Source organism: Etheostoma spectabile, chromosome 8 (genome assembly GCF_008692095.1).
Source record: "Etheostoma spectabile isolate EspeVRDwgs_2016 chromosome 8, UIUC_Espe_1.0, whole genome shotgun sequence".
Classification (NCBI taxonomy): Eukaryota; Metazoa; Chordata; class Actinopteri; order Perciformes; family Percidae; genus Etheostoma; species Etheostoma spectabile.
Window position 1 is genome coordinate 13,730,033 of NC_045740.1, and position 16,198 is coordinate 13,746,230.

The following is a 16,198-nucleotide window of genomic DNA, read 5'->3' on the forward strand; positions in this document are numbered from 1 at the left end:
TTTTTTCTTTTTTTTTTGGTTCCTTCATGACTTTTTTACAAAGTGCCGAAACTTTCCCCTAGATAGCTGTGGTTAACACATGAGATGAACCAGCAAATTGAGGAATAACTTGTTTAAAACCAATTGTTTAGGTTGGCTGCACAAATTACAGTTCACACATTTAATTTTGCACCTCCCTGTGTATATACATTCTGTAAACACACTCAGTAAGCAGACTATACAACAGCATATGAAACATTATCATAAACGTCTTACCAGGCCTTAAAATTGCGTCAAATATTCTGCCAGGCTGTAGATAGCATTTCCTGTGAGGATGTATCAAGTTTAAAGCCCAGTTCCACTTCCTTTCTTTTTGACCTTTCGATTTATGGAGTACGTTTGTGACCACATCTGTGTCTGTTTCAGGCTACCAGGCAGTTTCTGGAGGAAATCAACAAGTGGACCAGTCAGCATGGAGTGTCACCGCTGTCCAGGGAATTGGCCGTCAAGTTCCTCATGGCTCGCAAGTTTGACGTCCTCCGAGCCATCGAGCTATTCCACAGCTACAGGGTAAGAAGGGACCCGAGAATCATTTAGATTCAAACTAACTTGCAGCCGCTTATGCATACACAAGAGCTGAGCAGTGGTGACGTAGCACCCTCTGGTAGCCATATGGGAAGTCCTCATTTCTTAAACAGTGAACAACTTGTCCATCTAAATACAATCCATTAGTGTTGGGTTTTGCTACTGACATTTAATGTTTAATGTCAGCATATTAATTAGCTAACTAAGTGGGCAGTTCACACTATCTCTTTTACACCTAATGAACTGCACATCAGGTCACAAAATGTTGGTAATAACAAGATTTAGTCTAGTCTTAAGATTTTTTTTCAGTGTGAATTTACCAGTTTTAATTTAAGTTTTCATGCCTCTGAAATTGGCAAACGAGACCAGTGTGTTTAGTTTCGGATATATTTTTGGTTGTACTTTCAAGTAGGGCTGGGCAATATATCAATATTGTGAAATGAGACTAGATATTGTCTCTGATTTTGGATATTGTAATATTGTTAAATGACATAAGTGTTGTCTTTTCCTGGTTTTAAAGGCTGCATTACAGTAAATTGGTGTGTGTTTTTTTTTGTGTTTTTTTTTAACTTACCAGACTGTTCTAGCTATAACATTATTTGCCTTTTCCCCACTTAGTCATTATAGTCACATTACTAAAGATTATTTATCTTAAATCTAAGTGTGAAGACTTTTTGTCAAAGCATCAGTTGTCAACACTACAATATCGCCGCTATATCGATCGAGGTATTTGGTCAAGTATTAGTTCCCCTGTCCATTTAATGTGAAAAGTTTGCAGAACAAACCTAATTTTGCCTGCATCGCTAGAACACCAAAGCAAGACAAATAATCTTTTTTTAGTTCATTATTAAATATTTGATTAATCTTTAATCACTCAGTCACACTTTTAAAAAGACATACATTAGTCTAGTGTCATTACTCTGTGCAAACAGGTTTTTTGTCCCTTTTCTCGGCCCAGCTCGAGGTCATGATTGGATGTAGGGAGACCTCGGTGACGGTGATGCTCATGAAATGAGCTATGGCTTCTCTCAACAGGTTCAAACAAAGTTAACAAAAGCCCAAAGTCGCTTGCTTTAACATTGTTGGCCAATTGGAAAGCTATAACAGAGCCAGAAGAGGCAAATGTCACAAAGAAATAGTTTTCTGTTGAATTCTGTTGTTTTGGTGAAAACATAGTTTCCAGTTTTCTGTAACCTAAATTTAGAAACGTATCTATCTCGTCAGTCAGCTTCTTTTTTTTTTTCTTTCAACGTTATCAAAAGAATCTACACCCACATTGGAATAATTATCTCATTATACTGAATAGTATTTCCGTTCTTTCCACAAAACCATTTGTATTCTAATAACTGCTTGTCTGGACGATTAGAACACAACTGTAAAGTGGGTCAAGTTGCGTCTGACACCTAACTGCAGTTTACTAGCTTTTGTGATAATTTCAGATAAGGAAAGAAATAACTTGCAAAGTTTTTTTTTACAAAGAATAGCAGTCTAACAACACAAAGATACAAGCTTGTCCAAAAGTATAAAGGTGAAGGTCATGTTGTAGAGCATCTTCACCACACCCACAGCCCAGTAACACAAGGCCTTTTTCATTTACCAAATGTCTTCAGAACCTTGACACACACACACACACACACACACACACACAGCATTATACACCAGGCGGATATTTGAAGAAGCAACATGCAGGCTTATTCAGCTTCCCAGAGAGGTTTGAGCTTATCGGGAAATAAGTTATTGCATTGTCATCAAAAAGCTCATTGGTTGGTACAGCTGGGCTTATGAGTGATGAGGTTAGATAAAATAAGGAGGAACATAAAGTTTGACAGGGAAGGGGGGTGTTGGGCCTGCATGCAAGACGATATTAAACACAATGATAGATATTATTAATATTTCTAATGCTTGCATGATAAGTCAAATTTAAAAGTGTTGGAACGTGGTTTCTCTGTACATTAGGTCATTTATTTTTAGGTCTTTTTTTTAAGTGTTTGTAGGTGCACAGCAGCCATGCCTCTCTGTTAGACATGTCTGCGCTCCTTTTTGTTTCCTGTTTGTTTGCTATGCTCTTAACCACTTCCCTGGGGAGACTAGTAAACTGAAACTGGACCAAGTTTAAAATGTATGTGGGAGTATCTATAGCAGCTGGCTGTATATCTATAGGTGTCTGCTATAAGGACGTTAAGAGGCCATCAGCCTCTCAACAGCCATAGCTTAGCAGGGAAAATGGCTGTTCACTACATTTCACTGAAATAGCCAACGGTGACCTTGGTGGTATTATTTCCTTCAAACCGGAAAATTATGATCAAGATGAAACCTCTTGGGCAGCGCCTGAGGATCAGACTGCAAGTCTGATTTACTTTATGATCTGAAAATAACATCTAGATAATAACATAATCAAGGCCTTCTCCTCCGAGCCAGTTAATAACTACCAGGAAGTAGAGGAAAATTTCTAGTTTTGTCCCTAAATGGTCTATACTGCTGTAATTTTCATTTTGAACGTGGCCGGGTTGGACCAGTGGTAGAGCAGTCGCACATGTACTGAGAGGTTTATGCCTCGACGCAGAGGTCCATGGTTCAAACCTGACCTGTGACGATTTCCTGCATGTCCTCCCACTCTCTCTCCCCTTTCTCACAGCTGTCCTGTCAAAAATTGAAGGTGGAAAAGCCCTAAAAATAATTGGGGTTCATCTGCTCAAATGTGCTCCAACTGAAGCCACTGCAACCAACTGAAAGTTCCTAGACGTCTCACACTGACTTTAATGGCCTGAATGGCTTCGGGACAGGGCAGGATTTCACATATTACATTTTAAGTAATGTTGCTGCAAGGTGGGTTTTTATTTCTGCAATAAATAGTTGGCCTGCATAAACCCGACTCGTATATGAATGCCCTGACTGTGACTTGAGAAGGATTTTGTCTCCCCTGCCACGCCACAGTTCATTTAACCCGGTTTAATGCTGCGTCAGCACCGGGACAGAGGCCGGGGACAAGTAATTTGTCAGAATAAACTAAGGGGGAAAGTTTCCAGTGAAGTGTTTGTTTGGTCCTGGGGGGGATGAACAAAACGGGCCAAGCTGGCATTAAAACTAAGGTGGTTGGTTGTGTAGGTGAGTTGGGCCTGGCAGGAAACATCAGTGTTTTGTATATAGTATTATCTGTTGTAACTGCTGACTGAGTGGTTTCAGCTAAGACTGTAGCTGTATTTTTATGAAGCGTGTAATTTATACACTTTGGTTTTTGTACGTATAGCATATCCTAAAACAAGGTGTAACATGTGTATTAGTGAACTTTAGAGGTGCTGGTAGGTGGATTTCCTTGGTCCCAGGTCATTTTAACTTTGTTTCAGTGTCATCAACCGTTCTCTAGACATTCTCAAGTCTCAGTTGTGAGATCCATGTCATAGAGTAAGGCTTTAGGTCTGTTTGCAGACCTCTGATATGACTTTACTTGGAATATGGCCACCCTAATTATATACAGGTACAGTATGTACATGTTTAGTCTTTCTTTTGTATTTGTTCCCATTACCAATACCATGTTTGATGGGGGGGAAAAAATCTTAAAAGTACAAGGAATAAGAGAGCAGGAGTATGACATCAATAGAGGCAGTTTCTATCAGATCTTCTCAATCAACTGGAAAAGCCTCCATTTTATATACAGTATATATACTAACTGTTACAACTGGTGTAACTGAAATTATGGGGAAACTATTTTGGGTTTGATGACTTTTCTTCCAGCTAGGCAAGGTTCGTCCTTTATTTATCACTAGCAAAGTTTATTTGTATACCCCCTTAAAACCACAGTTAAGGGCCCACATTATTTCAAAAGGTTAAAAAACCGTAAATGTAAATGACACCTCCCATGCTTGGCTCTTTCAAGTTGTTCAAGAAACTCCCACTCAAAAAAAAAGGAAAAAAGGAATGGAAACTTTGCAGAGAGGGATCCTCCAGGCAGGAAAAGTCAGGCGGGGAATTCTCTATTGTTCACAGAGAGGAATTTACCTCAAAGTGACGGCCTGTTATAGTTACTCCACAGCCTGACTTCACCTGCTGTGATCTGTTTTCTTCAGGAAACGCGTCTAAAAGAAGGAATCGTCAGACTTCAGCCTCAGGAAGAACCTCTGCGCTCGGAGCTGCTCAGTGGAAAGTTCACTGTGTTGGTAAGAGTGTGCTATTAATCTCCTCTACATTTGGTATCCCTTTAAATGGAAAAGCTCAGTCTAATGTCATATAACAGAATAATTTAAGATAAGGCAAGCAACATTCTATAATTTTCTTTATTATAAACTAATACAATAAAAAGACAAACGTGTGTGTGTGTGTGTGTGTGTGTGTGTGTGTGTGTGTGTGTGTGTGTGTGTGTGGGTTTGTGTGGGTGTGGGTGTGTGTGTGTGTGTGTGTGTGGGGTGTGTGTGTGTTGTGTGTGGTGTTTGTTGTGTGGTGTGTGTGTGTGTGTGGTGTGTCCGTGTGTGTCCGTGTGTGTCCGTGTGTGTGTCCGATATAGCTTAATTCTCTATCCCTAAGACCTCCACAGTTGTCCAACCAACCATTGAAAACGTAAACAATGAGCCAGATTGTTGCTTGTTCTTTCATTATTGTGATGAATGGGTACTGTAGTTTGATCACACATACGTCTTGATGTCATGTTTGCTTCCTAGTCACCAAATATGTATTACTTTGCAGCTGAAAAAAGTCTCCAATAAAAGATCTATTTACTTCTACTGTTTAGAGTAGTTGACTGTTTGCTAAAAAAGCTCTGCCCAGCTCTTTTAGGAAATGATGTAGCCTTTCTTTTAAAACTATGATTTGTTGACAAGACCAATACAGAATAATACCAGCCGTATCCTTAAAAGTTCATATTCAGCTGTTCCTTATCACATTAATCGCGAATCTGTAACAGTTAAACATTCTTTAGTTCTGTCCTGAATAGAATTACTCCGGCTAACAAAAATAATCCCTATTCAACACTTTAAGATTGTTGGGTTATTGTTGTTGTTGTTTTTCCTCTTCCACGTGTTAACCTTCAGAAATGTTGGTTATTTTTGACTTGTCAAAAATGCAGCTTGGGAATCAATCAATAACTTATACTTCAAAGGCTCCTAGGTCACTTTTCATTAACAAGATTAAGGCCTAAAGTAAAAATTCTGAAAGCTTGTTCTCATAATGAGGATTTGTCTTTTACGGGTGCAGGTTGTTGATTGACGTGCCAGTTGGATTTCCTGTGTCAGATAAATTGAGCTTTTTGTCAGCCAAATCACAACCATACAAGATGCCCCCCTTCCAGTATACACACACTCCCACTCTCTTGCATTTCCCTTCTCTCTTCCCCGTTGACGTGTCAGTGGCATTGATGCTGTACATCCTTTTGTCTGACGTCTGAGTTCTCCAGCCTCAGCAGCAGGCTTCATATCCTGCCTGAGGTATTTTTAGCAGCCCATGCCCAACACAGGCATATTTGCTTACAAAGGACGGTTCTGAAGGGTCTTTGGACAGCGGCTACGTTCAAGAGAAGAATCCAGTTTTCTTGACACCAGCAGCCTTAATACTGATTAGGTTTGTCCTGTTTCCCACCTCAGGAATTAAAAAGAGCTGTCAACATTGACAAGAATTGAACCTCCTGTTGAATTGTTGACAGCCCTTTTTGTGGCTGGCTGCCAGTAACCAGCATTTGAACTTAAGTGCCCCCCTGTGGTCATTGTTCATTCTTCATTTTTGCAGAGCTTCCATTTGGCTTCTTAAAACTTTAAAACCAGGCCCAGTTAACTCCTACTAGTGGCTAAAGGTACCACATGATTTCAATGAAAAATACATCCGTCAATCCACTGGTAACATTTTCTTCAGATATCGTAATTTGTATATCTAATGAGAATTTCAATCATAGTTATTGGAGATGCAAACTGAATGAATATGAATGCTAATGTCAACAGTTAAGTGCAGTTTGAGTTGGTAGTACCACGGGAGCAATTTTATCACACTAGGTTGAATGCTGCTATAACCTGTTCACCTGTTTTGTGTATTACAGAGTGTGCGGGATCCTTCAGGGGCCTCCATTGCCTTGTACACGGCCAAACTTCATCACCCAAACAAGACAGGCAACCATGTGGTGCTTCAGGCCCTCTTCTACCTCCTGGATCGGGCCGTGGAAAGGTGAGGACTGTGGGTTTTAGGTTGATAACCTGAAAATAAAAAGTTGTAATACAATAGCTAGATCTTTATTTAAAATTATTAGTGAAATGTTATCTGATAAATACTGGGCATCCATTTCTCCCTAGAATAATATACCCTGCTTTAGCATTGGAATCTGGTGCAGATACACCAAATATATTGTCCAATTTATTTCCAAGTGGGTTAGTTTTCGTTGAGGGAATCCTGAACATGTAATACCAAATTTGGCTTTTAATTTGACTATTAAAAGACAGCTTTCACTGTCTACCATGGTGTCTATACTGTATTTGAAGTTTTAATTTGTTATTTCAGTATGCTGTCTATTCCCTGAGTTGGAAGAAAAAACACTTTTGCCAGCATTAGTTGTTACCTGATCTGTTTTGTTGGGATGTCTAAAACATAAACAGAAGAATTAATGTCTGTTTACCCACAGCTTTGAGACCCAGAGGAATGGCTTGGTGTTCATCTACGACATGGCGGGCTCCAACTACACAAACTTTGAGCTGGACCTGAGCAAAAAGATCCTCAACCTGCTCAAGGTTGGACTTACAGTGCTGAATTTAACATCTACACATACAAATGCTGTTATATGTGTACTGTAATTGCCAAACAAAGACAAATATCCGAGAAAATGAGATGCATGATCTTGAGAAATAGTGTAATATTCACAGGATTAGATGTAAACTTACTTATTGTAAACACCACAACATGATTTATATTGAAAGGAGGTAGGTTAAATTATCTGCTATTGTTAAAAATAATTCACTCCTTCCCAGGGTCAGGTTAATACATAACTGTAAAGTTATATCTTCCATTCTGTGAAGAAGCAGATTGATTAAAGCAGGGTTGGTGTCTTCACAGAATTTAGAGCCGGTCCAAAGGGCAAGATGAATGGCTCACTGACTGGGTTAACAAGCATAACAATGATTCAAGCCATACAACATGGCTGTGTAAGATGTAGGCATACTTGCAGGTACAAAATAGGCACCACTAAGTGATTTGTGCTTTAAGGAGTAAATACCACATCAGTATGAATGGCATGCGTTTTGTGCCCTTATATTGATTTAAAAATTGACTGTAGTAGAGTTGTGCTCATCAAATTCAGAAGAACCACAATATAAAGTGAAAGATAACGGAAAGAGGGTGAGCTTCTGTGATTGCTCTGTCTAAGTCGTGTTTTGAGGATAAACTACTTTTATTTCAGAACCAACAAAGTAGCACAAGATTGTCTAAATTATTAATTTCAAAGAAGAATGAAATACATCCTTCTGAATCGGATATAAATTATAGTTTGTTGTGCTGTTTCTCTCCACCAGGGGGCGTTCCCTGCCAGGCTGAAGAAGGTGCTGATTGTCGGGGCCCCTGTGTGGTTTCGAGTGCCGTACAATCTGCTCAGCCTGCTTCTCAAGGAGAAACTTAGGGAGAGGGTAAATGGAGGAGCTAATCTTCTAATACTTGCTGCATGTTTACAATGATACTGATTGAAGAGTTTTGAAAAATTCTGTTAAGATTATTTGGAGTAGCACATATTGAGTGAGCAGGGAATTCAGAGTGTCATTGATTGTTGCAAGTGGTCATTCGATTACGTGGTTCTCTCTAACCATGGATCTACCCTGTTGCCTCATATATCCCTGGGATGGTAATTCTTGAATCACGGGAGTCACCACCATCAGCCTGCCACACTGTCCCTGAAGAATTAGTATGGATTTCTGTAGTCGCCTGATGGTCTACTGTAAATTGTTTTAGGATTATTCATAAAAAAAGAATGAACCAACCAACAAATACTTACATTAAAAAGGGAAAAACAAAAAGAATACTGAATACTATTGGTCAGCAATTTCACCCTCCACCAAAGGATGCCAGCGTGAACAACATTTTTTACTATGTGAATCACATCTGTCTATCCTCTTCGCTTCTAACTCCAGGTTCAGATGGTGAAAATGGCGGAGCTGCGTCAACACCTCCCCAGAGACTGTCTCCCCCAGCACCTCGGCGGCCTGCTGCCCCTGGAGTCATACAGCTGGAACCAGCAGCTACTGGTGGGCCAGAACGGACGGGTAGACCCAGTGGACGAGCTGGTGGGCATCCCTATGGAAGACTCTTCCATTCACGTCCCCGGACCCGAGTCCATGCGCCCACAGGAGCTGCTGACGCACCTCGGGAGGCTTCAGCGCTCAGGCATCCATCAAGAGTATGAGGAGCTCCGCAAAGAACCGCCGCCTGGAACCTTCCATTGTGCACAGTGAGTTTACAGCAGCAGACATCCATACCTGCTTCAGACTTCAGGGATCACAGTTGGAGTAATAGTGTTCAATTACAAAAAAAGAGATCATTACTTAAAACAAGGAATTATTACACAATTCTCCTATTACTTTTTGTAAAAGCAATTAATTAGTTAACTTTTCCCCTGGAAGCAATAGAGTAACACTCTAAAAGGATTGTCCTAGTTTAGGTTACTTGTGTTCATTGGGTGAATATTCCTTGTGGACCTAAGCTCACACTACTAGCAGAAGCAGAGAAAATGATAATCAGTTTTGTTAGAGCTGAAACAAATAATTGATTAGTCGATTCAAAAGAACAAATCTGCAACTAGTTAATTTTTCAAGCAAAAAATGCCAACAGTTTTGATGGTGGCTGTATACAATAATCAATCAGAATAACAAGCTGGCTATAGTAGTAGTGTCACTAGTAAATGTTGATATTATTTGTTTACAGATCAGCTTACAATCAGGAGAGGAACCGCTATGGAGATGTGTTGTGCCTTGATCAAACAAGAGTTCGTTTGAAAGCCAGAAGGAACGAGGTTTGGTGGTCTTTTTGTTTTTTAATCTGTACATTACAGTTGTCATTCATATGAAAAGAAAAAGACTGCCATTTCCATTAATGATTACTCACAGCTGTCGAGGAAATGTGCTAAGCTTCAACATTTTGAAAGGCAGCCACATTGCCAGTATTCTGATGTACAGGCAAGCTGGTATTTTTTCCAGAAAGTGTAAGCAGAGTATTTTCTCATTCTGGTGTGTTTACTAAATACTCCATTCAGCCCAAATAAACAACTGAGCTCTACAGTCTCATTCAGGTTATAGAACGATTCCCCTTCTAGTGTTTTCTTGAACTGACATGATAACCTTCCGATTTGGTTCCCACAGAGATCAGACTACATCAATGCGAGCTTCATGGACGGCTACAAACAGAGGAATGCATACATTGGTACTCAAGGTATGACAACTGTCATATTCTTAGTTAATGAAGTATTTAATGATACTTAAACACATTTTTGTGTGTGTTGGTGTGTGTGTGTGTGGTGTGTGTGTGTGTGTGTGTGTGTGTGTGGGTGTGTGTGTGTGTGTGTGTGTGTGTGTGTGTGTGTGTGTGTGTGTGTGTGTGTGTGTAAAGGATTTTTTGTACATGTAACATAACGGTGTGGGTATGCTTGGCAGGAGGTCAAATAGACAGGATGTTGTTGATTTTTGTAAAGTGCTAATAAGCTTAAAAAGGTAGGAATGTGCAAACAACAATGCACTCTGAGTTGTGATTGCAGAATTGTCAGCAGTAAATGAACAGTTGGGTGCCTGGTAAGCTCACCTGGTAGAGCGTACGCCCATGTGCAGAGGCTCAGTCCTTGACGCAGTAGCTACGGGTTTGGTTCCGACCTGCAGCCCTTTTCTGCATGTTATTCACTCTCTCTCTTCCCTTTTATGTCTTAGCTGCCCTATCCAATAAAGGCCTAAAATGCCAAACAAAATAATCAAAGAAAAAGCAGTAAATTAACAGCTGAGAACGGGGAAAGTTGTCAAGTTTATTTTCACCATGTCCAAAATTAGATGTCTTTATTAATGTTTGGTATAAGTGTACAGTAGCTTATTAAACTGCAATCAAATGGACATGCACCAGTACAATGACCAATGACTGAACTGAAGTCATTTAATGTGTTGTAATCCTGTTGTATAGGACCACTGGAAAAGACCTATAGTGATTTCTGGAGAATGGTCTGGGAGCAAAACGTGCTTGTTATCGTCATGACAACCAGGTAATTTAGGTTAATTAACTTTTTAAATGCCAAATTTGATTCATACTTGTTGAGTCCAAAAAAGGTGTCTGTTTTTCCTCTTTAAGGTTAGTCTGAATTAAAAGTGGTCCTTAAATGTATTTAACACAGTATGTCCTGTCTCTGTGCTGTAGGACAGATGAGGGCAGTCGAAGGAAGTGTGGACAGTATTGGCCTCTGGAGGAAGGGGGACAGGAGGTCTATGGCCACATGGCAGTGGCTAACCAAAGGGTGGACAACCACACCCACTACAACCACACCACCCTCGAACTGCACAACACTGAGGTAAAGCCATGGAAAACTGCAAGAACATGCATGCAAAGGGAGAGACCACACTGGGGGGGGGGGTTTTCATGTAGCGACAATATTCAGTTTGTCAACAAACAACAAAAAGCCTACTAATTGCAAACATGCAGAGTAGAGTCAAAGATACTTTTCAGTTTTTTCAAGTTTTGGCCAACAAATTGCTATAGTGAGATCCCTATTTTCCTCTTTGGGGCAGATGAAAGCAGGATAAGCAATGTAGCCCAGCCACAAACAAAGTCTTATTAGAGGTCAAATTTAGAGGTGCTGGTAGGTGCTTTTTTTTAAAACTTTGTACAGAGCTAAGATTGTTTCTAGTCTTTACTTTATGCTAAGCTAAACGCATGCTTGCTCCATCTAAAGCGTACAGACATGAGAGTGGTATTGATTTTCTCATCTAACTCTTGGCAAGAACACAAGTAAGCATATTTCCCAAAGATTGAAATTCATCTATATTTCAAGAGTGTGATATACAACAAGCATACCCCTAATAATATTTTGTATCCATTCAGACATGTGAACAGAGACAAGTGAGTCATTTCCAGTACCTAAGCTGGCCGGACTATGGCGTTCCCACCTCAGCAGTGACTCTCATTGACTTCCTGGGAGCTGTAAAGAGACAACAGAGGACAATGGTGAAAGCTTTGGGACTTCAGTGGACAGGCCACCCACAGGGACCCCCAATGGTAGTCCACTGCAGTGCAGGGATTGGGAGAACAGGTGAGATTGTATTGTTTTATTTATTTTTTTCCCAAATAAAAGCTTGACATCTGACTTTTTTTACACCTCCTTTGTCCATCCGCCCATTTGTCATTGTCTTCATCAAATATTTATTTAGTTTGACACCCAATTGTGAAATTTTATATTGTGAGCTTCAAGTCTCAAGTAATATGGGTAACACAGAGTGGATGAGATGTGAAAGTTTAGACCAAATTTCAACACAAAACTTAATTTGCCTAGTTTTTTTTTGTTTTGTTTTTATATATAAACTGCTTTATTGTCCCTTCTTAAAAAGTGTCGCTACTAACGAGGACCCGTTGTTTGCAGGTACCTTCTGTGCCCTGGACATCTGTCTGTCCCAGTTACAGGACGTAGGCTCACTAAATGTATGCCAGACAGTGAGACGCATGAGAACACAGAGGGCCTTCAGCATTCAAACCCCGGACCAGTACTACTTCTGCTACAATGCCATTTTGGAGCACGCCCAAAGGCAGGGCCTGCTCCCAGCCAATCAGTGAGCTTCAGCCATGACTTTACCAAATTAATCCTTGAACCCTGAGATTTCTGCAGTCAATCTGTTAACCGAGCTGTGTTGTGTGACCAATTTGTGAGCCCAGGAAAGTTATCTTCCTCACAGAAGCTGTCTTTTTAAAGTAGGCCATCCTTTGACAAGCCAGACTAAAACAGGACAGTGACAAAAAAAAGGCTTTAGTGTTGACATTGTTTCAATTGTGAAAACATTCTCTCTTCCAACAATGTGACGTTTTGTTTATGCCGAACATATCTCAGACAATACGTGGTAGCGTGAACAAATTGCTCCTGTGTTGTGTAGTTTTGGGGTCTGGTCAGGCACATTGGGTGAAGTGATCAAACCTTTTTTATATTTTTATAATTTATTTGCAACTTTTACACTGGTGGTTTAGGGGACCTTTTTAAAAAGGAGTAGTTCACCCCAAAATAAAACTTCAATCATTATCCACTCATCGCATATCAGTTAAAACTCCACCAAAGTTTGACTGCAAAATAGGAATTTTTAAATTCTATTTCAGTCAGGTTTCTTATGTTGCTAAATGCTAAAGTTAACATAGCCAATGTGTGCCAAAAAACTGCTGTTGAAAAAGTTTTTTGTAGCTAAATGAATGCCGTATAGGCATAAGTACTGTACACAGACAGAAGTGTCTTGGTCAGATGCATGAAGTAAGTACTAAACTCAATTTAAGTTTTGAAAAGAGCTAAAGATGGAACAACAAAGGCTAATAACTTTCATTTTTTTATGTACAAATGTATTTATTGGAGTTTTAAGTGACATGGGCAAGATGTAAGTTTAAGACACTTTTTATTTTGGGGTGAAATGATCCTTTAACTAAGTACACCATTTTTTATTCCAAATAGGAAGCTTGAGTTCCACTTTCATAACAAAATAGGTTTTTTTGTTAGGTAACAGTTTTTACAGCTCCTGTGTCCTGCAAATATTGGTTATAGCAATTTTAGCACATGGTATGTCACGTAGATGGTACGAGCCAGTCTCAGGAGTGTCGTACTGAACGCGAGGTGAAACTGCTCAACCGGTTATCAAAAAATGATTTAATCGGTCTTTTGCTAAGAAGTGTTTGTATTCCTTTGAGATTGCACTATGCATTCTCGTCAGCCATAGTAAAAGAAACCCTGAACGGCAGTGAAACACACCCCAAATGACCAGGTTGTAAACTTCTAAACGGCCTTTAAGCCCCTCTGTGCTCTTTAATTAAATTACTGTCCATGTGAATTCCTCTAGGTTTTTTTGTTTTTCCAAATTTATCCACTGGACAGCCTGACCTTCCATCTCACCTAAATATTAGGATTTCCTGACTTGCAGTACAGACAGTGACCAGTGTCTATATGGCCGCCTTTTCTCACTAGCAGAGCCATCATGCTTTAGTGATTGTGGGAAAGTTATTGCTTAGCGCACACACGTACACATTTAGAGCAGTCTGCAGTGACTATGCCATTAAAGTGCACATCTGTGTAAGTCATCAGTTAAGACCTCATGAGTAGTGCAATACTTTTTTCTTTTTTTTACACAAATCATGTCTTAGCACTTTTGAATAACTATTCCCAATGTGCTCTGACATAAGTCATCATTGGGATCAGACGACACAGAACTTAAATCTGTAGGTCTGCATGTGATGTTGGGATAACTTGATTGTTAAATTTAGTAATGCTGAATTATAAAACATTTAGTGAAATTTTGGACATATGTAAACATTTGCATAAAGCTCTATTGGGACAAATCAAGAGGATTTTACAGGGAACCCAGAAAAGAATGCTAGAATAGCTGTGCCTATACCCTAGAGTCCTTTTTGGGCACTAGTCAGAAATTTTGTCTGAAGTTTATTCTCATAATTATTATTATTATTATTATTATTATTATTGTGTTACTATAAGTTCTACAGACTGTGGTTGTAATCAGTGCTTTCATCTGGTCCTAGTATCTTGCCATTATCATAGTACATGTACAAAAATGTATCTGTGTGTTATACGTTGCATTATGTTGTTGCCGGGTGAAAAAAAACAAGCCGTGTTCTTTGCTACAGAATTCATATTGAATTTGCTTGTAGTGAAACATTTAAGTCTGCCATCCTCATGCACTCTGATTTTAGAATTATTTTTCCTTTCAATGATGAACGCAAAATGTGCCCTATTTTATTTTTCTATTATATTCACCTGTTTTCATATGATTAGCCAGGATATACAGTTATCTACATTCAATTTTATTTCTATTATAACCTATTACTTTATCATTCGTTTGAGTATTGAATCAAGCTATACTGTATTAAATACAAACTATGTCAACGTATACATTTGTAAAGATGTGTGTTTTTTGGGTGTGGTATTCCTCTCGTATGTTGCAGCAGTAAAACTGACAGAGCAAGATTTAGAGCATGCATATACCTTCAAATTAATATTGATCTCATTTATCCTAAAACTAAGTAAATGTTTTTTGGCAAGCCGACACAGTTCTCTCTCCTTGGCAACATTCAAGTATGAAAGTGATAAAACTATCCTGTACTTGTCTTGATGGAGCACCTTTAAAAAGGAACACTGACAATTTTCAAACTTGTGTTTTTCTTTAACCATTACGGTAAAATGGCATGACAATATTCCTGTATTACACGTAACGGCATCCATCACAGGCCCTCAATCCTACACTTGATGATGATGATGATATGGTTACAGACTAAACAAGAATGACTCATTTAAGATCCCAGACCTCTAATCATTCTGTCCACAGCTGAAAACAATGATGCCACGGCTGAGCCTTTGACTGCATCAATCTAGGACCAAGTACACAAAGTTTAAAAATCTTTGAAACTAAACATTTTACCATGTAAGACTTAATTTTGTAGTTTTTAACTGGGTTGGGTAAGTTCACAAATGCACAACCTATGCAAAAAAAAAAATCATGAATATGTTGTGAATTCTTCAACTTGCGAATTTGACAGAAATGTAGAAAGTTAAAAAAAAAATCACATAGCATTTCTGGTTTTTGGATCTGCAGAAAAGTTTTCAGGGATCACAAAGTCAGCCATGAAGGGAGCTGCTCCATCATTTATGAAATTAGAAACCTGGGCCTTACTAACCTTAGAAAAAAGGCCCAATATGTGTTTTGTTATAACTTTAGTCTTCAGAAGAAAGTTCCTTAACATAACTATTTGTATCTGAGCAAAACTAGTTTTGCGACCTTTCGTAAAGTGTTGTAATTACTCCAATTTAGTATGATTGTTGTATTGCATGTGAGAAAAGTAGAAGTTTATACCGCACAACCTAACCTTTGGGTTACGAGTAAGTATAATTTTTGGTTGAAGTAAACCATTAGCGACTCTTAACACCAGTGTTTTTTATTTTACTCACTGCACACGAAGGTCTCCATAGGAAAGCTTATATTAAGAGGGTAATAAGAGATGAGATTAACGTCCAGAAATAGTAGACATTCTTCTGATGTAAAGGGTGTTAAGATAGGTATTCTTCTCTTGTTGTGTGGTAACTTCAAATAAGAGGTTGGGAATTTAAAACTATCAAAAAAAATGCAAAGGATTTTATTTAGACCACAATCTATGACTAAGCCATTGTATATTATGACAAAAATGTATGATTCTATTAGAAATGACAATATTTATTTAACATGCAATAATATCCCCTGTAACTGCAAATGTAAAATGTATGAGAATTTGAATATTATTTTTGAATACATATTATAATTTAGATTTTTTTTTTAAGGGTTTTGTAGGGGAGAAGTTTTTTTAGAATAAAAGCAGTCATAAAACAATGTAAAATACTTTGCCTTATCTAGATCTCACTAGATTATTACTGGCCATTAACATGTTAACATGCAGCATTTTTAATGATGTAACTGCTGGGGGGGGG

The 16,198-nt window shown here is 38.8% G+C and overlaps 1 protein-coding gene across 1 annotated transcript in view; it reads left to right on the forward strand.

The window, feature by feature from the left end:
- Window positions 1-14,630, forward strand: part of ptpn9a (protein tyrosine phosphatase non-receptor type 9a) — a 22,438-nt gene extending 7,808 nt beyond the window's left edge. Inside the window, exons 2-13 of the mRNA XM_032524261.1 lie at window positions 406-549; window positions 4,629-4,718; window positions 6,581-6,705; window positions 7,157-7,262; window positions 8,040-8,150; window positions 8,649-8,965; window positions 9,439-9,526; window positions 9,873-9,942; window positions 10,675-10,753; window positions 10,906-11,056; window positions 11,587-11,794; window positions 12,122-14,630. Of these exons, the coding sequence (XP_032380152.1) occupies window positions 406-549; window positions 4,629-4,718; window positions 6,581-6,705; window positions 7,157-7,262; window positions 8,040-8,150; window positions 8,649-8,965; window positions 9,439-9,526; window positions 9,873-9,942; window positions 10,675-10,753; window positions 10,906-11,056; window positions 11,587-11,794; window positions 12,122-12,312 (1,680 nt within the window). The 3' untranslated portion in view covers window positions 12,313-14,630. The remainder of the gene's footprint in view (window positions 1-405; window positions 550-4,628; window positions 4,719-6,580; window positions 6,706-7,156; window positions 7,263-8,039; window positions 8,151-8,648; window positions 8,966-9,438; window positions 9,527-9,872; window positions 9,943-10,674; window positions 10,754-10,905; window positions 11,057-11,586; window positions 11,795-12,121) is intronic.
- Window positions 14,631-16,198: the final 1,568 nt, after the last annotated feature.